This window comes from Sarcophilus harrisii, chromosome 2, assembly GCF_902635505.1.
Source record: "Sarcophilus harrisii chromosome 2, mSarHar1.11, whole genome shotgun sequence".
NCBI lineage: Eukaryota > Metazoa > Chordata > Mammalia > Dasyuromorphia > Dasyuridae > Sarcophilus > Sarcophilus harrisii.
The window spans coordinates 125,937,145-125,964,638 of record NC_045427.1 but is presented as its reverse complement, the minus strand read 5'-3'; the positions used below and the strand labels follow the sequence as shown (position 1 = coordinate 125,964,638).

Below are 27,494 nucleotides of genomic sequence, written 5' to 3'. Positions count from 1 at the left end.
TGCTTCCTTACTGTTTTGCAACCTTCCAAGTCAGAATAAATTATTTCCCCTTACTTCCATATTCTATTATAGTCATACAAAGTTTTAGGTTTCAATTTTCCCCCTTTGAATTATTTAAAGTCTCACAAATTTTTTTTAAAGATAATTCCCTAAATGGTATCTTTCTGAATAGAAAAATTACACAGCTTACAGAATAGATAATGCACACAAAACTAATAAAACAAGCAAAATAACAATAGGGTGAAGAAATACTCTATAGGTCTAGCTTTTGGTGTGTCAGGTCCTCTGGCAGTGTCAGTAATATATTCTTGCAGGTGTCTAGCACATAGGTTCTATACTTCTCTCTAATGTCTATGCATGTCCTCTTCAGTCATTTCGAAAAAATGACACCAAAAGAACCCACTATCCTTCTGTATCTAGACAAGGGTCTTGGAAGCTATGCTTTTATGGCCAGGCAGGTGTTATGATTCATGATTGAACAAATGTGGTTCACATTTCCAAGAGGATTCACCCAGTAAATAATAGCACTACTAGGTTTCATAAGGGGCAAGTAATGGACCTTGGAAGGTTGGCCAAAAAAAATGATCTTATGTGTCCTATTACCAGGGCAGATTTGTAACTACCTCCTGGCCAGCTCACTTGTAAAGATTATCTACATAATGTTGAGAAAACTTGGTAGTGATGAGTTAATAATTTAGTAAAAGCTGACAAAATCTATTAAGACTGGTCTGCCAGTAATTAGTTCATGTGGTAAAAAACCAGTTCAGAGCAAGGAAAAAGTTTACCTGTCAGATCTATGGTGAAGGGAAGAATTCATGACCAAATAAGAGATAGAGAGCTATGAAATGCAAAAAAGATAATTTTGATCATATACATACACAGTATAATTATCATTCTTCCTTTTAAAGCAAAATATGTCCAACAAAAGAGTTGACAGGTTTTAGCATTTTGACAACAGCCTCAAGTAATTAATAACTGCACAGCATCCATTTCAAGAGGAGTTAAATTTTCTAATGATGCAAATGAGAATTAGCTAAATGCATAGTGAGTAGAGTGCTGGACCTGAAATCAGGAAGACACATCTTCCTGACTTTGAATATGGCTTCAGACACTTAGCTGTCTGACCTTGGACAAGTCACTTAATTCTGTTTGCCTCAATGTCCTCTAGTTCAGATGAGCTAGATAAGAAAATGGCAAACCATCCCAATATCTTTGCCAAGAAAATCCCAAATGGGATCACAAAGAGTTGGACATAACTGAAATGACTGAAGAAGAACAACAACAAAAGTGATATAACTGTATTATCCTCTTTATACTATTTTATATACAATAATTTCCCAAAATTCACAGTAAATTTAAAAAACACAATAACATATATAACATTACATATTTAAAACATGAATAAAACTTATTGCTGGTCAAATAACATCAATTCAATTGAATGTATCTCCAAATTTTTTCACATAGATCATTTCACTCATCAGTTTTGATATTCTGTATTGACTGCATTTAAAACCAGTATAATTTTGATCCAATAATTTACTCATTTAGAGGACAAAAATTCCCCTCCATTACACTAATAAAAGGCATCTTACTTAAAATAAGACTGAAATAAATTCAATCACATCTGGATCTACATAACATAGCAATTTTCCTAAACTTTGTTAAACTTCTTTCTAAAATTCTAGATCTTTTAATTTCAAATACTCCATTCCCAGTCAATGAAAATTAACCTTAACAATTCTCCTCTCTTGCCTACTAGCTTAAGTCTTCTCTTTCTTATTTTATATCCTTCCAGTGGACTTTGATTAAAGTCTTTCCAGCGTACCTTTCTTGTTTTCTATCACATTCTAATCCAAAATCTTTATTACTTTCTTAATTCCGCTCATCTTAATTTCCAGTCATATCCCAGGACCATTTGTAGAAATTAATCTTCATTCCACTCAACTGAATTTCTCCTTTGCTGTTTTGCAAAAGCTTTTATTACACAATAATTAATTGCAATAATTTTACTTTTGAGGGAAGAGGGGTTTTTAAGAGTTTACAAATATATGGTCTATTGTAATTTCTTTTCGGTGACTTTTCACAGAGCAAAATACCATGGTAACATAAAAACATTCTCACAATAAAATTTTACTTGTTTTCAAGTTACTCCCTGATTTAATTATGCCTTTCTCTTTTTTTCATTAAGTTCTAGTTAAATTTAAACTACAGACTGTAAATTCCCCTCTCCAACTTTTGGACCTCAGTGATAATTTCAAGTTAGCGTCAGGTTTTTTTTTTTCTTCTTTTATTGTCAGTAAAATCACTTCCCTCCTTTACCCTAAAATCATAAATCTGCCACTCTCCAGGAAAAGATTGATTAAAAAAAAAAAAAAAAAAAAAAAAAAAAAAAGGCCTAAGTAAAAAAGGCCTAACTTCCATAAAGTTTTATTCTTATATTTCCTTTTAAAAAAAAAAAAAACCAATCAAACCAGAATTTGGACATTAGAGTAAAAAAATTGTATTTTAGTCATAAGTTTAGTATCCAATTAGTTTATGATGCTATAAATTTCTATAGACCAGGAAAAAAGTACCTTCTTATCTTGGACAGAGAAACACAAAGAGAAAGTATATCTTTCTGAAAGCTTTGAAAGTTCTGTAGAAAAGTTCTTACTCTTTAAACCCTTTGTTCTTTGCCTAATCAAGTCACAGGGAAAAGTCAGTTTGGATTTATCAAGTTATAAAACAAACAATGTAAATGTACTCAATGCAACACAAATAAAACACTTAACACTTCAAAGTACCAATGTTTTGATTTGGGTTTTTTTGTTGTTCTTTTTTGTCCTGTAACCATTTCCTCTAGAGGAGACCCTGGAATTAGCATTGATTGTCCAGATCCCATAATCCTACATGACTATTAGCCCAAAATACCTCTTAAATAGAACTTCATTCATTTAGATTCCCCTTCCAGAGCTGGTGGTGCAGTGGTGAGAGACTTTTCAGATAGAAAGTATGGGACCATATTGTTGTTCATTCATTTCAGTTACATCTAATTCTTTGTAAACCTATTTGGGGGTTTTATTGGCAAAGATATTGAAGTGAGTTAACATTTCTTTCTCCACCTCATTTTACAGAGGAGGAAACAGAGGAAAACAGGATGAAGTAACTTATTCAGTTACAGAGCTAGCAACTAGGTGAAGCCAGATTTGAATTCAGGAAGATTAAGTCTTCCTGAGTCCAGGCTCAGCACAATATCCACTGTACTCCTCAGCTTCTTGCAACCTGCTTTAGTAATAGCTGTTTTTCTACATGATGATTGTAGTCCAATCATTCATTGGCGGAATCACCTTTTTTTGTCACCATGATTGTTAGCTGTCAAAATTAAGAGGCAGAAGTATATCAAGCTAATGAGTTTATTGATTATCACATGCAGTAGCATGACTATATGCATAATAGATGATCTGTAAAAGACCTCAAATTTCCCCTAAATTGCCTCAATTTTTGTACACCTGATCAAACAACTCTGGTTTCTTCTTTTTACCAAACACTGTTCTTCAGTTGAAATAATATTGATACAAGTCCTCTTCCTAATCTTGAAAACGGTCTGTTTTCAAAAACATCCAGGGATTACCTGTCATGCAATTCTGCATTTTATCACTAACTCTATTGAATTTCTATTCTATTTATAATCTTGTGGGTCAGCATGAATTATATTTTCTTATTTCCACAATCTGTTATATTCATACAAAATTTAATGCTTCACATATTTCTTGGGTTATTGCTGAATGCTGCCAACACAGAGATTTAGGTATTGATTCTCTAATCATTTCCCAGGGTGTTCTGGGAAAAAGAACCAAGTCAGTGGAGTCAGATCAGAATGAAGGCTTCTAAGTAATTTTAGAGAAAGGCAAAATCCCCGAGAATCCTACCTACAACATACACCCAACAAGCTATTTAGTCTCCTCTAAGCTAGTGGGACTATAGAACTCTAAGTTTGCACATGGAAATCTCAAGACAATCTAAAAATGGGGAAAAAAATTTTTATGGATAAATCAGCAAAAACATAGAAGATTTGTATAATTTCATGAGTAGAATCATTGCCAATTACAAATGGAAATTACAGAAGTTAGGATATGTCAGCAATTTCTGAGGAGACAATTGAGTGAAATTACCAACCCAGAACACATTTCCCAGAATAGATGTCATAGAGTTCATTAGACAGACTCACCTGCCACAGTATTTCTCAAATTTTTTTGGCATTATTCCTTTCTTGCTAGTTCTAAGCTATTATTTCATAAATTATAGACAGTACTGCAGAACATACATAAGAGAAAGACAGCTTGATTATTTGTCTCTTGTTACATTCTTGCTATCAGACAAATAATCTTCTGGCCTTCAGCTTCATCAACTATAAAATGAAAGTAGTGGATTAGATGGCTATTAATATCCTTTCCAGCCCCAGACAGATTCAGGATATATCTCCTACTATCTCTAAAGTTGTCCTTGCACCACAGAAAATGAAAGGAATAAGTGGCCAAACACAAACGTGTAAGAAAGTGTAAGCCTATGTGAGAGGCCAACATTAAGTGCTGGGGATTTATTCCACTATTATGTGCCAAACTGTCCCATGCACTTTACAAATGTAAGTATTACAAATAAAATCCAGACTGCAGCTCTAGTTGTTTGAGTTCTCTGGAGCTAAAAGAAGAAATCTTGAATATTGAATTATCAATATATAGGCAATTTTGAGGATTAACTCTCAGCCTATGAAGAACTATGATTCTGATACCTGGGGTCATTGAATTGCTTACCCATAAGCTCAGTAAAATCTAAGTACAATCAATTCTTTACAAAAATTTCAAATTCTGGATAGACTGATCAATAATTTTACAGAGTTGCACTCTTATTACAAAGTTGTTGAAAGTGGTGGTGATGAAAACTGCATCACCATGGAGGCAATTTGATGATATATCTCTACCTGGCCAGGCTGATCATATAAAATATAATTCATCATTAGCCTATACTTGAGGACTTTCTAACTTGAAAAGAAAACTTATATTCCATTGGAATTGAATTTAAGAACCCAGGGTCTTCCCAGTATTTCTCCTTTCTAGGGTACCAATTCTTTTACCAAAGTCCTCCTTTGACATCATCATATGCAGATTGAGGAAAAAGAAAATTGACAAATGATGAAGACTATGGGAAAACAGGCACATTAATGCACTGTTGGTTAAACTATGAGTTGGTATAGCCATTCTGGAAAGAACATGGAACTAACCTGAAAAGACACCAAAATATACATGCTTTTTAAAAATTCAGTGAAGTGACTATTAGGAATATACCTCAAAAATATCAAAAGAAAAAAGTAAAAGGATGTTTACAGAATCTGTTTCTACAGTATCTAAAAACAAGAAACTATGGAAGGAGGGAGGGTGCCCATTTACTGGGAAAAGGTGAAACAAAGTATGGTCTGTGAATGCAATGGAATACTATTGTGCCATAAGGATGAAATAGATAATTTCAGAGGAAAATGAAAAGGCTTATATATGAAGTGAGATGAACCAAGAGAACAATTTATACTCTAATAAGATGATAAAGATAAATAATTTTGAAAGGCATCAGTATTTGATCAATGTGCTGATTGACACAAATGATTCTGGAGGTCCTAAGATGAAGTTCATTAGATAAGAGGTGATAGACTCAGAAAGTATAGAAAAATATTTTTCAACATAGTTAATGATGGAATTTGCTTTATTTGATAAGGCTTATTTGTTACAAGGGCTTTCTTTCTGTTTTATTTATAGGAGGGTGAAGGGAAAGAAGGAGTAGGAAGAGATTTTAAAATGTTCATTAATAATTTTTTAAAATATGCTCAATGGCAATTACAATGATAGCTGAGTAAAGATGACTATGAAAGAAAGAGGCACAAATGTAAGTCAGGACAAGGCTAGGGTAGTTGACAGTTTGGATAAAGATTTGATGTAATACTGACTCACAGACCAGAAGTAGAATCACTAATCTGATCTGCATAAAATACAGGGATTTCAAATCAGAAATAATTTCGTTATACAAAATGATGTCATAAAACCATGGAATTAGAACTGGAAGGTACTTCAGAAATTATCTAATCCAATCTCTTTGTTTTACATATGAGGAAAATAAAGCCTAGAAAATTTAAGTGACTTGTCCACAATTGCATATGCAGTAAAAATAAACTTTTGGTGTGCTTTGAACTGAGTTCCTCAAGTTCCAGAGAAGGATTCTTTCTCCTATACCACGCTGCTTCCTCTCTACCACAAAGGGAGAATATAAGGATTTCTAATTACATCTTTACTCATTTCATTTTCCAAAAAAGAAGTGCTATGAAATTAAGTTTAATTTTGAATATCATGTTTGTTTCCTGAGGCAATTAGAGTTAAGTGACTTGCCCAGGGTCATGTGGCCAGAAAGTGTTAAGTGTCTAAGGCCAGATTTGAACTCAGGTTGTCCTGACTTCAGGGCTGGTGCTCTATCTACTGTACAACCTAGCTGCCCCATTGAATATCATGTTTTAGAAAAGTCAGTTGAGGCCAATGGTGATGGGGAAAGGAAAGACTTACTTGGGAGACAATCTCTGTCTTCAAATAATTGTCAAGTAGAAGAACAATTTGATTTATTCTATAAATCTTCCCATTATCCCACCTCCCCCCCCCAAAACAAACAAACAAACAAACAAACCAGGAGCAATAAGTGGAAATTACAAAGCCATAGATTTAGAGATGGAAAATCTAATAATATAGTTATCTAGAAGTGGAATGTGTTGCCTCAGAACATTAGTGAGCGCCCCTCAGTGGAAGTCATTTAGATTGAGGCTGAGTGACTACAAATTAATGTGTTATTAAAAGACATTCCTGTTCACATATAGGCTGGATTAGTTGGTTTATGAAGTCACTTCCATCTGAGGTTCTATGATTCTCTATTCTCTGAGTGCTATATACTCTGTGAGCATGATGCTTATTGTTACTTCAGTCATTTCAACAAAATTATTGAGTTTTACTAGGTGCAAGGAAGGACATAATTACATTTTAAAATTCTTTTAGAACTGATATCACCATTTGTAAATACAAATATAGAAAGTTAAGCCAGATAGACGACAGAGGAATGGAATTTTTAAGTGCATTTTTAATGATGTTATTCTAGCATATGACATTGACCTTTAAGGTTTTCCACATTCTATCACTTCTTACCCTCTACTTACCCAGCAGAACATTTTCTGTATCCATTGCCATGGTAACCACAGTTGCCAAATCTATCACCTTTAGAGTTTACTTCAGTAAAACAATCCTTTGGAGCAGCTTTTGCTTCTGAAATGCAAGAAACAAGTAGTATTAACCAAGAAATAACTTTTCCCTGAATTTCTCTAGTGCTTCAGTTCCTCATTTCCTAACTGCCTATCAAACGTGTCTTATACTTTATTATCAAAATTCAAACTCAATATGTCATAAACTGAATTAATACTCCCAAAATATAATGCCTTCTAGAAAAATAAATGCTTCTTGAAAGGAGAAATAAGTCTGGCTTTTGCATTTACATTCTTAGTGCTTAGCAGAATACCTGATGCATAACAATAGCTTAATTAATGCTTATGGATTAAAAAAACAAATATTCCTCCCTTTTGAAATCCTTTTTTTTCTTCATAGCCAACTGAAAGTTCTTTCTCTCTTCCATGAAAACTTTCCTGATCCCTCCAGCTTATAGTGATCTTTCCCCCCAAAAAAAATTTTTTTAAGCATTTTGTCCATATTCCATTGTAGCTTTGTATCATATTTGTGTATAAGTTTATTCTTATCATACTGTCAACTCTGTTAAGTATTGTTACTCAATTGTTTTTCAGTCACATCCAAATCTTCATGACCCCATTTGGGGTTTTCCTGGTAAAGATACTGGAGTGGTGTGCCATTTTATTCTCCAACTCATTTTATAGATGAGAAAACTAAGGCAAATAGGGTTAAGTGACTTGCCAGGGTCACAAGTCTAGGAAGAATCTGATCCTAGGTTTGAAGTCAGGAAAATGAGGCTACTCACTATAAGTATATGGTCTATCATTTTTCATTGTTATGTCTACAGAGATTATTATAGTATCTTGCATAACAGACATTTAACAAATGGTTGTTGGACTGAATTAAACTTGCCTGACCACCTTATAACCAGCTATTTTTCAAAGGCCTCAAAACGCACTTACTTTGTGCTTCTCTTATCCCCTTGTAAATCACTTTGCATGATATTTATGTGAGCTGTCTGATTTCGTCTACAAAATGTGTGCATTATGAGCATAAGGGTTAGCATTTTATTTCATCTTTTGTTATTTCCCTAATGGATTCTGCATAAACGTGAATGAGCATAGGGATGAAGGATCAAGAAAGACATGAGCTTGTAAACAAAGGTTCCTGAAAAAATGGTGGTAAACTCAAAAGGGATTGTTTAGAATAGCAGTGAATTTGGGAGGAAAAATAAATGAGTGATTTTGAACATGATGAGTTTGAGATGATGATGGACTGGACAGAAAAAAAATTGAATATAAAGATATGGATTTTGTTGAAATAAAGATATGGACTTTGTTGTTTGGACATTTTAAGTGTGTCTGACTCTCTGTGACCCCAATTGGGATTTTCTTAGCAAAAGTACTATAGTAATTTGTCCGTTCTTTCTCCAGCTCATTTTACAGATGAGAAAACTGTAACTTGTGCAGAGTTACACAGATAATGTCTGAAGTCAGATTTGAACTCAGAAAGATAAGTCTTCCTTACTTTAGGCCCAATACTCTATAAAGTGTACTACCTAACTGCTCAGATATGGGAGTCACTTACATAATTGATTATTAAACTCATGACAACCAATGGAATTGCAAGATCTTGACATTTACAGAAAATGATTTTATAGGTCACAGAATTACAGCTCTAAAACAGGAAGAGTCCTCAAAGATTATCATCAACCCAATCCTCTTATCTGACAGAAAGAAAATGAATCCCATGAAAGTTAAGTGATTCAGGAAGGTTACAAAAACAGCAAAAATAAAAGGCAGAAGTTGAACACAGGCCCTTTCATTCCAGGGTGAATGCTCTTTTCACTGTAACACAAGGTTTCCAGCATGAAACTTATTATTTCCCCCTACCTGACTTCTGATCTATTTGTCTTTTTATTTTTTAAACTATCCATTCCACTCAAGCTTCTGTGTTGAAAATCTTGGTGTTATCTTTGATTCTGAGGACTTATCTGTGACGAGATAGCTCAACTGAATGGCTCCTAACCAGCGAATATAGGATTCTTGTTGGACCATGGAGTAATTACAAGATTAAGAATATGTGTGTGTGTGTGTGTGTGTGTGTGTACATAATCTATACATAAGCACACTTAACTTCTCTAAAGTGAGTAAATAATGCCTCACACATATATGTATCTTTCATTTTAAAATTTCTGTTGATACTGCTGTAATCAGCTTATTTTAAATTATTACTAAAGTCATAATTCAATCAATGGATGCCAATAATCATGCTGACGTCTAAACAGATTCTAAAGAGACCAACTCATATTCAAAACAAATGAAAAGGACTAGTTTAAATATTATAATTCTATTATCCAAAAAGGCAGTATTACCTGTCTAACAGGTTGCTATACTTCATGCCATTTGCATGAAGTATATAAGAGGAATTATTTCTCTAGGTTTACACCTTGCAATTTGATAAGAGACCTGTGAATTCCTTGCTATAGGCAATTCCAAATGAGGAAACCCTTCTGTCAATGAAGACTAGAAACTACTCTGAAACTTAGAATCTTTTACCAGTGGTTTTTAACTTTTCCACATAATAGACAACTCTAGCAGTCTGGTGAGACCTACAGACTCCTCAGAACTCAGAAATGCTTAAAAACAAAATAATAACATAGGAAATCAAATATATTTAAATAAAGCTGTGATTTTCTTTCTTCATCCAAATTCACAAAACCCTCCTGAAATCTATCCATCAATGTCAGGTTAAGAGTTTTAGAGTTGAATAGGGTAGTGAGAGGTTAAGTGACTATAAGGATAACAAACACAATCTGAGGGAGGACTTTAATCCAACTCTTCCTGACACCAGAACTGACTCTTTACACATGACTTGTCTAACAAATCCCATCTTTTTAAGTAAAAATAAACATTACATTCTTACATTACATAAAATACCTTATTAAAAGGAACACCATGACAGGATGTTTAGTGAGTTCCAAAAGAATAGTAAGTATTTTTTGACTAATGTAAACTACAAACTAGGTACACATTTTCATGCAGAAAATAGGTAGTTAAACATTTGATGATAATATTTCAATAAAGCCTAAGCACAAGCAAATGAGAGAAATATGCATCTTCAATGCCATAGAAATTTAAGAAAATTAAAATTAGAACTATTTTAGTTTGACAAATTAAACACATCTTAAAAATTGTATCACTCAAAATATTTTCTATTTAAATCTTACTTGAGCCAAAGATGACTTGACACTGAGCATCATAAAACTGACACATGCCACTGTAGCAATAGGCTTTATTGTTCTGGCATGGGTGTCCATTTTGAACATAAACATCTAACTGACAGAACTGAGATGAGCCATTACAATACTCTGGGAGATCACACTCATTGGCACTCTGCCGACATAGAGAACCTCCTGGAAGGAACTGGAAAAACAAAATTCAAATCAAACAGTTAGTACTGGCTCAATTTTAATAAGTAAATCAAAGTTAGACATATTTTATGAAAAAATTCCACAAAAGTTATTCCATTATGACAAAAAAAATCTACTATGTTGGAAAGATTCTGTGTATAGTCCTGGTGGCAGACTGAAACTACTTACCAAAGATCATCCTAACCCAGAATATAAAAATTATCAACCAATATTCTGGAAACTAAGTGATAAATTATCGTATCATGGAAACTCAATAAATTAAAAAGCTATATAAAATTTCCATTCATCTCTGCAATAAAAGTGGCAGAAAGGGGCCTGAAGGCAATTAGAATCAAAAATTTTAGATGCTCAATAAATGTTTATTGAATGATTGATCAAATATTCCAAGGACATTTGCTATGGTAGAATTTCCCTCAATCTCACATATACAACACATTAAAACCCAATAAAGCTTTCCTTGCTAATCACACAACAAAATAAGTACTTTTTTACTAGAGATTTCAGAAGGCAAAAGATTAATATTTTTATTTTTCAACCAAGCAAGCTTTCTTACCTGACAGTTTTTACAACAGTCACCATATGCACATTCAGCACCTGATTTGAGCTTACAAGTACTAGATTCACAGCAAGGGTCCAATTCACATTCCTGTTAGATGATATAAATTGGCTGTCAGAAAAGGCTTTAAAGCCATATAAATGATAGGATATCAGGAGTGCTAAACAGAAAGAATTTCACACATTAAGAAATGATCCGGCCTAAATATATGTTACTCCTATTTCCCAAAAATGGTTGCAATGATAAAAGGAAAGGGCAACTTGATACAAAAAAGAAAAGGAACACACACACACACACACACACACACACACACACGTAAGAGCATTACAATTCTCAAATTGAACAGGCACATGTTCATCATCACAATTCCCACACTCAGAACAGCCCCCAACTGCCTACCGCCAAAAAGCTATTCAACTCAGGGCTAGAGAAATAAAATAAAGTCATAGCAACCTAATTCACATTTACCAAAAAACTTTTTCTGAGTTAGACAAATAACAAAATTCATTCAAAAGAAGATCAAGAAATTCAAAGAAACTAATGAAAAAAAAAAAAAATGTAAGGAAAGTAGGCTTAATAGTTGCAGATTTTGAAATATCATAAGGCAATAATTACCCAAACTAGCTGGGGCTAAGAAATAGAAAGGCAGATTAGCAGAACAGAGTAGACATATAATAGACAGCAGCAAATGAGTATAGTATCTTTGTATTTGACAAGTATAAAGACCCAGGTTTGGGAAAATAAGAATTCATTATTTAGTAAAAATTGTTGGGAAAGCTATCTGGTAGAAACCAAGCATAGACCAGTATCTACTATTTGTCAAGATAAAAACAACATGAATATATGACTTAGATATAAAGGTAGATATCACAAGAAAATTAGAAAAATGGGAAATATATTACCTATCAGACTTACAATTTATGACAAATTATGAATAAACAAGAAACAGAGAGCACTGTGAAGCATAAAATGAAAAATTTTGATTATATTACATTATAAAAGTTTTCTACAAATAAAATTAATGGAGCCAAGACCAGAAGAAAAGCAGAAAATTGTGAAAAAAATGTTTTTAGACATTTTCTCAGATAAAGGTCTCATGTCTCAAATATATAAAAAACTGTGTCAAATCTGTAAGGATATAAGCCATCCTCTAATTGATAAAAGTCAAAGGATATGAATAGGCAGTCTGCCAAGCAAGAAATAAAAGCAATTTATAGTCATATAGAAAAATGCTCTATGTAATTACTGATTAATAAAAATTAAAACAACTTTAAGATATCACTTTATACCTATCAGATTTGCTAAAATGATAGAAGAAAACAACAAATGTTAGGAAGAGGAAAAAAAAACTAGGACATTAATTCACCATTAGTGGAACTGTAAATTAATACAACAGTTTTGGAGAGTAATTTGAAATTATGCTGAAAGTTATTAAAGTGTCTATAACCAGCCATCTAGGGGAAGGAAGAGAGAAAAATTTGGAATATAAGACCGCGAGGGTGAATATAGAAAACAATCCTTGCATATAGAAAATTAAAAGCTAATTTTTTAAAAATAATATGTAGTACTTATTATGTATTTTTTTCAAAAAGACCAGTGTGAAATGTAAATTCAGTTTTTTAGTGAATCCTATTTTTGTGTTGTGCTATATACATGGAAATGTTCTCTTTTTTGTCTTTATGTATTTAATTTCAAAATAATAATAAAAAAACAGAATTCAAAAATTATAATAATAATTACTGACCTTTGGAGAACCACAGTCACATTCTTCCCCCAGATCTATTATTTTATTACCACAGTAAGGGGCACTGTAGGCTTCATCAGGTTTTGGAATATTAAGTAGACAGGTTCCTCCTTTATTTAAAGTCAGATTCTCAAAGTCATCTGCACTGCAACTACTAAAGTTTCTAGAACCTCTAAAAGAAAGACAAGGAGAAAAGTTTTCATGTTATTTTACAAGTCGAAATAAATCAAAAAAAAATCAAAAATATTTTATATTGCTTCATAAAACAGAAAGAGTACTTACAAGAATTCACATTTGGAAAAAACTAAAACATTTTTAAGTTAATACAAAAAGATACTCTGAAAACATTTTCCTCTTAGCACAATGATGATTGCTGTTGTTTAGTTATTTCAGTCTTCTCCAACTCCTCCTTGGGGTTTCCTTGGCAAAGATATTGAAGCAGTTTGCCATTTCCTTTTCCATATCATTTTATAAATGAGAAAACTGAGACAAACAGGGTGAAGTGACTTGTCCAGGATCATACAGCTAGTAAATGTCTGAGGTTGGGTTTGTACTCAGGAAAATGAAAACTTCCTGATTCTAAGTCTAATGCTCTAACCACTGTGCCACTTACCTGCCTTCAGAGCACAGTGCAAATGTAATTAATTATCCACAAAGTAAGACTTCTCTAAGTGACTTATCAAAATGCAAGCCATAAATGGCAAAGTCAGAACAAGAACTCAGGAAATCTTCAGATCTCTTCTTTTTTGTTTTTTGTTTGTTTGTTTGTTTGCTTTTTACCAATATGTCATACAGCTCCTCCAATCTCACTATATTCTCCAAAACAATCCAATGGCTAAATGTCAACTTCTAAATCATGTATAACTCTTTATAACTGACTCTAAAAATCAGATTTTCTTGGCTATAATCAGCCTAGTATAAGCAGCTATTAACATTTATATTTACTTGACTACAACTACTTAAAATATGCAGAAAACAGCCCTAATATATCAGAATCCAACATATATAATATCTGTGTGTGTTTCTAGATCTAGATTTAGATATCCTTGAGTACAGGGACTATCTGTGTCTTTTTGTAGTTCTAATACTTAGCAAAGTGACCGACATATGGCAGATGCTTAATGTTTATTGAGGGTAAGGTGTGTGAGGGTGTGTGAGGGTGTGTGTATGTGTGTGTGTGTGAGAATACTATTACAGGCTTCCTGATCTGACTTTATATTTTAATATAACTTGGTCAACTAAGATAATCAAGGAAATTGACTTGGTTTACTTGAAGAAGACCTGTCAACTACAACTATCCTCCACCAAGTCCTGTAACTATTTGGAAGGGAGAGCTGTGCAGATATGGGCTATTGTCCTAAACTCTTCCAATCTGAAATGGTCATTATATTTGATACATAAATACTGATTAATACTGTAAGCTAGTTTGTAAAATTTTATGGAGGAAGAAGTTAGGAGATGATGAACAGTTTCATGTTGTTAAAACAGAAAGTTACAATTTTAAAAAAACAAAACCAAACCTGGTAATGACTCAGGTAAACCAGATCATTCTCAAGACATTTAAAGATAAAACTAGGAGAATAAAAACAGATGAAAAATGAAAAAGATCTGTCAAAATTTTTCAGATTAAAACACTTTGTTTTGTTCTTTAAAAAAATTCTAAAACAATTTCTAAAATATATCCTTTCTCCATCAATGAAGATATCATATTTGGCTTCTAACAGCATTCACCAATACACAATGCTTCACTATTTCCTTCTCCAGTGGATTAAGGCAAACAGAGTTAAGTGACTTTTCCAGGGTCATACATCTAGTAAGTGTCTGAGGCCAGATCTGAACTCATGAAGATGTCTTCCTGACTCCATGCCTAGTATACTTTCCACTGAGCCATTTAGCTACCTCAAAAATATGAGTAAGCCTCAATATATTACCAGAGAAGAACTATAAAAGAAGAATGTTATAAAAGGTATCATTAGAGTGATGTGATTATAAAAGGAGATAGGCCAGACAAGTATAATGAGAATAAGGAAAAGAAATCTGGGAAAATGAGAATAAGGGAAAAGAAACCCCCAAAATGTTGTGAGGTTTTATAAGAAAGCTAGGCTAAGAGTTGGATAGGATGAAGTATACAGGTTGAGATCTGCATCACTAAAGTAAATACAGAAATCAATGAATTCACAGATTTATACCAAAGTATGGCAGGCTAATCATGTTTTCACTTCTAACCCATCTTCTTTGATAGAAATACCACCTCTCTTTATCTCTTACAGATAATCTTCTTTCCCTAGAGTTTCACAATTAATAGTAAACATGTTAAGAGAAAATACAGCAAAGCCCAGATCTTCATGTCAGTAAGTCAACCAATAAACAATAAACAATACTATGCTAAGCACTGGAAATACAAAATGAAGTAAAAGATAGTCCTTGCCCTTGAAAAGCTCACGATTCTAATGATAAAATAACATGCACAAAAAAAATCATACATAGGATAAATCAAAGATGATCAACAGAAACACAATTTCTTGTATCAAAAAAAATTTCCTGTATAAGGTGGTATTTAAATTGGAACCTAAAAGAAAACAAGAGGCAGAGATGAGCAGGGACAGCATTCCAGGCATGGTGTAAAGGCAGTGAAAATTTGTGAAGTTAAAAAATGGGATTTATCTTGTTAGAGAAAGAACAAGGAGGCTGGTGTTATTAAACGTCAGAATACATGGCACTACAGTATAAGGTGTAAGAAAGGATTCTACATTTGATCCTGAGGATAACTAGAAGTCATTGGAATTTATTTAATAGGTAATAATGAGGAAATAGCTCCAAATTTAATAATTAATAATTAATTAAATATATTGTATTTATTATTATTAATCAATACATTTAATAATTAAATAAATAAACGATATTTATCTAATAGGTAATAATAAGGAAATATCTCCAAATTTTCAAAGGCCATTCTAGTCAAACACAAACAAGCTCTGATAGCTTGAATTACAAATGTTCATCAGGAGACCATGTTCTTATAAGCTAGCCATGTTCTTATAAATTTGCAGACTGGACAAGAAGTGATTATTTATTTTTGATCCCAAAAGTTAATGAATTATTTCCATTAAAAAATAGAGAAATCATAATTTCTAGTAGTAACTAAAGTATCCACATGAATGGGAAGAACATCCCATAAGAATAAATATTTATTAATTTAATAATATATCTAACTTCTCTAAAATTGTTTGTAAAAGTCAGGAGCAAAATATAGAGTCCTTCAACAAAATGTAAGACATGTATAATTCTCACATAATTTTAAAGTCCAAACACATCATTTCATAAAACATTAATAAATTAATAAAATGAAAAGGGATGGTGGTGGGGAAAGGGTTCCCATTGATATACTCTCCACTATCTTCAAGGCAAGAACTGCACTTCCACAGAACTATGTTAAGGAGAAAAATAAACTAAAATATTTACATATAACAATATTCCCTATCAAAATATAACCAAAAAGAGGTGGGTGGAAGTGGGGGAAGAGAGTAGTTTGTTTCTCTAATTTCTACCAGTAGTTTTCAAAATGTGTTTGAGGAGATATGTAATCTGGGAGCATCCTCTAAGTGATCCATAGTAATCTCTGGCAAAAATAAAAATATATAGAAGAAAGAACATTGGATTTTGATTTAGAATACCTGAATTCAAATTCAAATTCAAATATATTAAATGTATAATTAGATGAAGTGATATAAATCTATCTGAGCCTCATTTTACAGATCTACGAAAAAGTAATCATGTGATTGTGATTTAGAGCTATAAATGCCTGTAAAAATTATCATGGCAAACCTCTTCATTTTACACTTCTGGAATCTGAGACCCAAAAAAGTAAATAAATCGAAGGTATTAAAACAGAAAGATAGAAGTTAAGATTAAACTACTGCCCTAACTTCAAATTCCAGTGTTTTCCATGTTACAATCTTGGTAATGCCTACAAACATGGTTGTTATGAGAAAAAGTCTTTTTTTAAGTTTGTTACTATTCAAGTTTTTAATATAACATCTACAATTTCTATTTCAGAAATGAATAGCTATTATGCTATTTAATTTCTAAAATAAGAGATTGGTACTTTCTTCATCAAGTTTAAAGATCATTTTTCTATTTTACTATTCATTCCAAAGCCAAGATATCTGACTTACGATGCTCCTGAATTCATGATGCAGCTCTTTGCTCCACAACTGCAGTTTCTCCCATCATCATGGTTCATTCCCAAGTTATGTCCCAACTCATGAGCAACAATGGATGCAAAGGTCTCCACACTGATTTGACCAAACTATATAAAAGGAGGAATATGATTATGGAGTGCTATTTCTCAAAGATATTTGCTCAACAAAAAGAATTACATTTAGTTTTAATTAGGCATTCTACAAGGTAGTATTACAAATCAACATTTACATGAATTTTTTTGGACTTGGATGTTCAGGAATATATTAGCTTAAATGTAATGATTTTAAATAGCAATTGATGGGAGATATTCTAGAGACCTTCTAAGAAATAAAGTGATAGCCTCAGTTTTCATGGGCCGATGAGACTGTTACTTCATCTAGTTTTTTTTAAAAGCAATAGTTTAAAAGAATACCTAAGCATTAGCAAATTTCAATCACAATCTTTGTGGGAAGGCAAAAGAGTGAGGATTACAACCAAGAATCACCTACCCAGCAAAATTGAGTATAATCCTGCAGGGGGGAAATGGACATTTAAAGAAATAAAGGACTTTCAAGCATTCCTAGTAAAAGACCTGAGATGAACAACACAAATGATCTTCAAATACAAGACTCAAGAGAAGCATTAAAAGGTAAAAAAAGAAAAAAGAAAACATAAAATGTTTTATATTCTTATATGGGAAGAAGATACTAAGAACTGTATTACTATTAATTAAAAGTATAATTTTTATAGAAGTATAATAAATATATAGAAATATATATTATATACATAGAAGTATAAATATAAGTTGAATGTTATGGAATGATCTAAAAAAAAATTAAGAGGAGAGAGGAATGTACTGGAACAAAAGGGAAAGAGAGGAGTATAATGGGGTAAATTATCTCACATAAAAAAGGCATAAAAGAACTATTACCAGTAGAGAGGGAATGGGGGGGAGGGGGTGACAGCCAATGTTTAACCCTTACTCTCATCAGAATTGGCTCAAAGAGGGAATAACATAAAAGCAGTTGGATTTTTTTTTTTAAATCAATCTTATAGGAAAACAAAAGAGATGAGAAAAAGAGGAGAGAAGGAGGAACTAACAGAAGAGAGGACAGTTTGCAGAAGACAGTGGTCAGAAGTAAAACACTTATGAAGAGGGATAGATGAAAGATAACAGAGTGAAAAGGATAAACAAGGGAAAATAGGATGCAGGGAAATACACAGTTATAATAACTATAAATGAGAATGAAATGAATTCACCTGTATAAGTGAATAGCAGAATTAATTAAAACTCAGAATCATACATGTTGTTTCTAAGAAAACAAATTTGAAGCACATAGATACACATACACAGAGTAAACATAAGAATCTGAAGCAGAATCTATTATACTTAAGCTAAAGTTAAAAAAAAAAAAAGCAGTGGTAATAATCATGATGTCAGACAAAGCAAAAACAAAAATAGATCCAATTAAAGGAGACTATAACTTGTTAAAAGGTACCATAGAAAGCAAAGAAATATTACTAAAAATGCACCAAATGGTATAATACCAAACTTCTTAAATGAGTTACAGAAGGAAAAAGAAGTAAAACTACACTAGAGGATGACCTCAACTTTCCCTCAGAACTAGATAAATCTAATTTTTAAAAAATGAGAAATTAGTTAAGAAGGCAAATAGAATTTAAGAAAAATGAGATATGGGGATAGATAAATCCACAGTGGATAGAGTATCACTACTTGGGGTCAGGGGAACCTGAGATCAAATTCAGCTTCAGACATTTGATACTTATTAGTTATGGCACCCTAGGCAAGTCACTTTACCCCAATTTCCTTGAGGGATAAGGGAAAGAAGGAAGGAGGAAGGAAAGAAGGGAAGGAAAGAGAAAGGGAGGGAGGGAGGAAGAAAGAAAGGAAGAAGGAAGGGAGGGAGTAAAGTTAGATATGATAGCCCTCTGGAGAAAACTGAATAGGAATAGAAAGGAATATACTTTTTTCTTAGCAGATTATGGCATCTACATGAAAAGTAACTATATAAGTATTAGGGCATCAGAACCTCACAACCAAATGTAGAAAAGTAGAAATATTAAAGGCATCCTTTTTGAATTATAATGCAATAAAAATTATATTTAATGAACAGTAGAAAGAGACGTTAAAAATTCATTGGAAACAAAATAATCTAATTGTAAAGAATAAATGGATCAAAAAGCAAATCAATGGCATAATTTCTTTAAACAGAATAACAATAATGAGACAACATGCCAAAACTTATAGTATGCAGTCAATGCAGTATTCAAGAAAAATTTTCTATCTCTAAATACTTAATAAAATTTTTAAAAGAATAAATCAGCACATTGGATATGCAACTTAAAAAAAAAAACTAGAAAAAGAATAAATTAAAAGTCCCCAATTAAACATCAAATTAGAAATCCTGAAAATCAAGCGAGAAATTAGTAAAAATGAAAGAAATCATTAAACTAAAAAATAAAACAAGATCTGGTTTTATGGAGGAGAAAAATCAATAAAATAGGGTAAACCACTGCACAATATAATTTTTAAAAGGAAAGAAGAAAACCAAATTACTAGTATCAAAAAAATGAAAGGGGTGAATTCACCATCATTGAAGAGAAAATTAAAACAATTATTGGGAGCTATTTTGCCTAATTATATGTCAATAAATCTGACAATCTAAACAAAATAGATGAACATTTACAAAAGTATAAATTGCCCAGATTAACAGAAGAGAAAATATAATACCTAAATAATCCCATTTAAAAAAAAAACAAATTTAACAAATCATCAATAAACCCCCTAAGAAAAAATCTCCAAAACAAGATTTTTTTCACAAGTGTATTTTAAAAAACATTTTAAGAACAATTAATCCCAATACTATATAAACCATTTGGAAAAATAGGCAAAGAAAGAGTCCCATTAAATTTCTTTTATGATATAAATATGATAGATACCTAAAGCAGGAAGAACAAAAATATTTCACTATTAGGAAAACTTTCAGCATAATTAACCATATCAGTAACAAAATCCACATATGATTATTTCAATAAATATAGAATAAGCTTTTGACAAAATACAATACCCATTCCTACTGAGAACATTAGAGAGTATAAGAATAAAAGGAGTTTTTCCTAAAATAATAAGTAGTATTTATCTAAAACCATCAGCAAATAGTATCTGTAATGGGGATAAGCCAGAAGTCATTTCAGGACAACTAGAGGTAAAGCAAGGATGCTCATTACCACTATTATTTAATATAGAAAAAAATATTAGCTATAGCAATAAGAAAAGAAAACAAAGGAATTAGATAGGAATGAGAAAACAAAACTATCACCCTTTACATATGACAGTATACTTAGAGAACTGATCAACAACTTTAACAAAGTTGCAGGATATAAGATAAACCCACATAAATTATTAGCATTTCTATGTCATGAACAAAGTCCAACAGCAAGACATAGAAAGAGAAATTTCATTTAAAATAATAATACACAATATAAAATACATGAGTCTATCTGTCCAGACAAACTTAGGAACTATGTGAACACAACTGCAAAATATTTTTCACACAAGAAAAAAAAAATTGGAAAAATAAGAATTGCTCATGGTACACAGAGTCAGTATTTTTAAAAAATGACAATTCTACATAAATTAATATACAATTTGGTACCAAATCAATCAATTTACCAAAAGACATTATATAGAACAAGAAAAATATTAATGAAAATTCAGCTGGAACAAAAGGTCAAGAATGTTGAGGGAATTAATGAAAAAATGTGAAGGTTATCTAGCCACACTAGATTTCAAACTGTATCATAAAGCAATAATCATCAAAATATCAGTGTATTATTAGGTACTAGGTACACAATACATTGTAGTAAATGACCATAGTGTTTCATAAAGCCAAAGATCCAAGCTTTTGGGACACAAACTCACTAGGCAATTTGGCAGAAATTAGGTAAAAGCCAACCTCTCATACCATATACTATGATAAGGTCAAAATGAATAGATGATTTAAACATAAAGGTTGATACCATAAACAAGTTAGGGAAGTGTAAAATAGTTTATGTCAGATCTATGAATAAGAGATGAATTTAAGATGAAACAAGATATAGAGAATATTGCAAAATATAAAATGCATACTTTTGATTATATTAAATTTTAAAAGTTTTACACAAATAAAGCCAATGAAATCAAAATTTAAAGGAAAGCAAGAAACTGGGGAAAATATTTTTACAGCAAGTATCTCTAATAAAGGCCTCTTTTCCAATACATAGAAAATGGAGTCAAATTTATAAGAATACAAGTCATTTCCTAATTGATAAATGGTCAAAGAATAAGAATAGATGAAATAATCAAAACTATCTATAGTTATATGAAAAAATTTCTGTAAATCATTGATTAAAGAATTGCAAATTAAAAGAACTCTGAGGTATCACCTCACACCTATCAGATTGACTAATATGGCAGAAAAGGAAAATAAATAATAAATGTTGCAGGAATGTGGGAATATTGGGAAAGAAATACACTATTAGTGGGGTTGTGAAATAATCCAACTATTCTGGAGACCAACTGGAACTATACCCAAGAAGCTATATTGTGTATACCCTTTGATCCTGTACCCAATATTAGTACTAAGTCTATATACCAAAAAGATCAAAAAAGGGAAGAAAGTATCCATTTGTATAAAAATATTTATAGTGGCTCTTTCTGTGATTGTTGGAAATTAAAGGGATGCCCATGAATCAATGGCTAAACAAGCTGTGGTATATAATTGTAATAAAATATTATTGTATTGAAAAACTTGGAAAGACTTATATGAATTTAAGAACAGTGAAGTGAACAAAATTAGGGGAATATCGTACATAGTTAATAGCAATATTGTATGATGAACAACTGTGAAGGACTTAGCTATTTTCAGTAATACAATACAATGATTCAAGATTCAAAGGATTCATAAAGAAAAGAAAAAAGGTATCCACTTCCAGAGAAAGAACTTATGATATTTTAATACAAACCAAATTATATCATTTTTCTTTCTCTTTTTGGGGGGTTTGAGTTTTTTTCCAAAAAATGACTAATATAAAAATATTTTACATAATGGCTTACCATGTTAGGGTGGGGGGAGGACAAGGAGGAAAGCATAAAATTTGGAAATCAAAACTTTTGAAAAAAACTTTTGAAAAAAAAACTGTTAAAAATTGTTTTTATATGTAAATCGGGGAAAAAACCTAAAACTTTTAGTACATAAATAGCTACACAAATAGAGAAAGCAAGAGATAAATTAGCAGTATATGAAAAGACCAACGTACCACATTAATGCCTCCTGCATGGCTTCTTGAACACACTGTTCCTACAAATGCCATTCCTGCAGTCCCTCCAAAGCCCTTCTTCCTGAATTGCCAGAGAAATGAAAAATGGAACTTTACTAATAAAGTAAAACATCTTTTCTGCTGATTAGGATGATGCCATCAGATTGTCTTTAGAAAATAGTAGTAGGAAAAGCTGTATCAAACATACCTAGTCAGATTTGAACAGAGCAACGACTCATCCAATGTGATAAGTGAAATTCTCCACATAAATGGAATTGTTCTGTGACTGTAACATACTCTCTAAGGTAGCTAAAGTTGTTTAAATTAAAACACTTTAATGGAAACCCTTATTAATTGCATCATACAATTAATAAAACTTACACTTCCATAGTCTTTTAGAGTTCACAATATGCTTTCTTCTCAGCAACTCTGATGAGGTGGTCTGAGTATATTTACTGCTCTTTTGTAAGGGAGAGGAACAGTGGATAGAGCAGTAGACCTGGAGTCAGGAAGATCTGAATTCAAATCCAACCACAGATACTTGGTAGTATGTCACCTTGAGCCAGTTACTTAATTCCTGTTTGCCTCAGTATCCTCATCTGTAAAATGAGGATAATAACAGCATCTACCTCTCAGGGTTACAGTGGGGATCAATTAAATAGTATTTAAAAGCAGGTACTATAGTGCCTGGCATATAACATGTGTTTAATAAATTTTTATTTCTTTACTCCTTTTTTTCTTTTATACATTTTTCAATAGTCTTTGAGAAGGCTAATTACACATTAGCTAAGTACCAAAGGTGGTACTTGAACCCAGGTCTCTGACTTCTGGTCCCACACTACCTCTCAATTCTTCAGTATCCACTACTTTCAAACCCTTTATTTCCCTTGTTTTATCATTAATCATAGCTTTCCAAAATGTAACTCAGTAGTACTCTATCAGTTGCTATTGTCTGCTATTACTGCCCTTGTTCGTATTCAAGTACTATTGATCAGAGCTAAAGTAATCAGAAAACCACTATAAATTTATTTTATATCTAAGCTCAATAGGGATCTTAGTACATTAACACATTCTAATTCTCCTCAGTTAATTCTCTATTCCATTTTCCTCAGCAACTCTTCTAAATCTCATGAATCCTCAAGCCTCCTAAAGGATAATCTCACCTGATCTAGTAGTATAAGGTTCAAGAATTCAGGTTTACCTCCACATCACAATGAGCTATTAGAATAGGATGATATCAAAATGGAAAGATTAAAATGTATCACTTAACAAATGTATTTTACACAACCATGAAAATAATGCTTGCCAAAATAAAAATTCAAGGTGGCTATAAGTTTATTGCCATGATGCACACTCATTGACCAAAATATTTTACAACTACTTTCGGAATTGCCATCAGAAACAATTTATGAACCACAGATAAAAACTAATTTTTGATCCCAAATAATATAATATGCTAGCTTACCCACTTTACTGATCAGGAACATTTGTCCAAATACTATTTCCAAAAATCAAGTCACCCTCATAAGATAAAGATTTGTTAACACAGAAGATATTTTTGAAAAATAATTTAGACTCTGATGGTCAAAAAACTAGTTTCAAATATAATTTGAATAATGGCAGCATTTCTAAAATAAATACATAGATTTTCAGAATAATTAATCTGAAGGGAAAAATACTCACTTACATGCATAAGTTCTGTCCAAAATTAGTTATTACCTTATGTTCAATACTTTGAATTTTTAATTTTGCTTAAGGTTAAGAAGCCTTGAGAGAAAACAGTAGCAATAAAAATAAATAATAATGATCACTTTTTAATAAAATTTTTTGAAATAAAAAAGAACATCACCTACAGAACTAATTGCGCACTGTCATGTCTCCGACGTGTAATCAGTGACTTTTCTCGCCACTGCACAAAATTCCCCAACACATCACCAGCACTTCCAGCTGTACTAATTTGGTTTGAGTTTGTCCAAATCTCTAGCCCAACTAATACGATATGGATATTTAACATAATGTACATCTGGAAAAAAAGAAAAATACACCACAAAAATACATTTAATACATTTAAGAATGTGGGCCAAAAATAAAATAACAATAAAGCAAGTTAAGTCCCAGGGAAATTGATTCCTTTGTTAATAAAATGATGATGTTTTCAGGGTACATATCATAGTATTAACTTAGAGATAAAGCTATTTTACAACTTCATACCAAATGACAAAGAGACAGTGATACCCACTGTTGGAAAAAGTGATAGAAATGGAGTCAAGAGTATTTAGGCTCCAATCCTACCTCTCTAACACTTAGTACTTGTATGACCCTAGATAAGATTCTTAATGCTCTGATTATATAGTGTGAATATTGCTATTCTAAAATTTTAAATGTAGGAGGAAATTAAAGAAAACAAGTTTTCTTTTAAAAAAAAAAAATAACGATACTGTCAATAAAAGGCAAATTTTTCTAGACAATTACTTTGATGGCAAACAAGTTGACACAGACATCTCTCATCTAACATCATTAACTCTATCTATAAAAATACAATGTCAGTTGAAACACCATTATTAAAGATACTGAGTTCCACACAAACTATTTAATAAGTATTTTGATCAAATAATATTATAGTAAGGCTTCATGTATTATGAAAAGGCATTGTCAGATCCACTTTAAAGAGCACATACATTCTATGAAATTAGTGCTTTATAGTTTTAGATACATCCACTATACCTTTACTTTTGTTTCAAATTTAATAATTATCACAAAGTAGAGTAGTCTACAAATCTAAGAAATAAAACACTGTAAGACTCAAACACCAACAAGTCCCTGGGTGACTCAGAGATCAAACTAAGAAACTTACAATCAATTCTGAAGGTCTGATATAAACAATGAATTATTTTATCATGACATTAACCACAACTCACACTATCCAAGTAGTTTGCTAAATGAACCATTTCTTCCCTCACAGCAGTTTGATTACTCCCCATCGTGTCATACTGAAAAAAAAAAAAAAAAAAAAAGAAAGGAAAGAAAATAAGCACCAGGATAAGTAAAATGACAAGAGTGTAATCTGAAAAGAAATTTTTAAAAAAAATACAAATTAGCATGATTAAATTACAAATCTTACGTCTGTATCTAAAATTAAGGTCAAGCTTTAGAAAATACCCTAACAGATAAAGAGAATTAAAAATAAAATGAAGTCAGTTTTCATAAACACAAATGAAATAACCCAAATATTCCCTCCAAATTAGCAAGAAGTTTAAAGTCAGTATAAGTTAACTACAATATTTAGACCAAATGTATACTGATTTAAAAATAAAAACAGGTTTATGAATATTACAGTTGAGAAGATTTACACTTTGATGTTTCAAAAGATGTGTTTGAGATTAAATACTCTCTCCACCAAGGCAGGTCTGAATAAAGTTATCTAGTCGTTAACCTTCCAGAAGTAAGAGGGAAAGTTTAAAAATATAAAAACACCTAAAGATCCTAAATTATTATCAGGTCAGTAAAAAACAGTGAGTCTCAAAAATTATATCATAAAGTTTTGCATATTATTGCAAACGAAAAGAAAATTTAGAATTTTATCCAATACAAATTTTACTTAGCATACATAAACAAAATTTATTTATCACATATAAACATTAACCGCAGAACACCTCAGACATTGAACTTTCAAAGAACTCAACAAATACAACTATTTTTACTCAAGGAAAACTGTACATATGTAACTTACATGTTTAGTGGGCCATCATTTCACACATCAAAGAAAAATACTGTGCTATATACAAAAATGTTTGAAACTGATAAATCAAAAAAATTTTGATAGAACGTTTTTCTTTATAAATCCATGAAGGTTTAAAATTTATTATGTTTTTATATCAGTTTTAAAGTATCATCAATAATTTTTCCATGTGCTAGATTTAGTGACTAGAATTCTACCAAAACAAGTGGTTTTAAATTGAAATATGTGGTTAGACCATCTGTCATATAAAGTAAAACAATTAGCGTGACTGATTTTCTTCACTGAAACAAACTATGTGAACACAAAGATATTTGGTCTATGATTAAACTGGCAAAGGCAACACCCCAGTAGGTAAACATCTTCTCTATAATTTACAATGGTCATCATCCTTACATATACAATCTACACAGGAGGGGGTTCTAACATTGTTAGCCTTTCTGCATTTTTAAGAACAGTCTTGACTGTATTATATGAAAGAATCAAGAACAAAGGCATTTTTTTAAATGGTTATCTAAAGGGTTATCTAAAATTGATGAAGTTGAGAGTATATCTTCTTATGAACAAGTAAACTTCCTGGTTATCATCTGATTCACTATGTCATTTCTTTATTGAACTTAGGGCTGAAAGAAGACTTTATCTTTTTACTATTGCTTTGTTAATCCAAGTCCAACTTCTGTATACAGAAAAATAATCAACTTTTGATGATACACAACTATCTTAAATTCCAGAGAATAGAAACAGTAAAGTAGCACCTGATGCACTTAATTCGTATTCATTAAGGTATCTAAGAGAGGTCAAAATGCCTATCTTCAAGGTAAGTTATGAGAATGTGAGGGAAGAATTCTTAGGGAAGATATTTCAAAATAGAAAAATCTTGGATTTTCTCCACAAAAATAGACACACTCTTTGTTTTCAAATAAAATAAGAAAAATATTTAACAATCTTACCTTTTCTTTGTCTACAACTATGAATAGCTCCACATATCTGGTGTGTGGAAGGATGGCTCTTTTTTTCTGCCAAGAGAACAATCATAATGTCAAAAAATTCAAAGGGTCACATATGCAAAGAACATACTCTTATCCTCCAAAATTTAAGAATACACCTGCTGAAATAGATTTCAGAAAAACTTACATGAACTGATGCAAAGTGAAATGAGCAGAGTCATGTTAGTATCAAAAATGAAAAGGGAGAACTTTCCAACAATGAAGAGGAAATTAGAGCAATAATTAGGAATTATTTTGCCCAACTATATGTCAATAAATGTGATAACCAAAGTGAAA

The 27,494-nt window shown here is 31.7% G+C and overlaps 1 protein-coding gene across 1 annotated transcript in view; it reads right to left on the bottom strand.

Annotated features, from left to right (window-relative positions):
• ADAM9 (ADAM metallopeptidase domain 9) overlaps positions 1 to 27,494 on the bottom strand; it is a 91,593-nt gene that overhangs the window by 25,424 nt on the left and 38,675 nt on the right. Inside the window, exons 7-15 of the mRNA XM_031950730.1 lie at positions 27,162 to 27,227; positions 25,394 to 25,465; positions 24,329 to 24,498; positions 22,476 to 22,557; positions 17,150 to 17,283; positions 12,975 to 13,146; positions 11,228 to 11,320; positions 10,471 to 10,666; positions 7,220 to 7,325 (exon numbers count right to left, since the gene is read on the bottom strand). Coding sequence (XP_031806590.1) covers positions 7,220 to 7,325; positions 10,471 to 10,666; positions 11,228 to 11,320; positions 12,975 to 13,146; positions 17,150 to 17,283; positions 22,476 to 22,557; positions 24,329 to 24,498; positions 25,394 to 25,465; positions 27,162 to 27,227 — 1,091 coding nt within the window. The remainder of the gene's footprint in view (positions 1 to 7,219; positions 7,326 to 10,470; positions 10,667 to 11,227; positions 11,321 to 12,974; positions 13,147 to 17,149; positions 17,284 to 22,475; positions 22,558 to 24,328; positions 24,499 to 25,393; positions 25,466 to 27,161; positions 27,228 to 27,494) is intronic.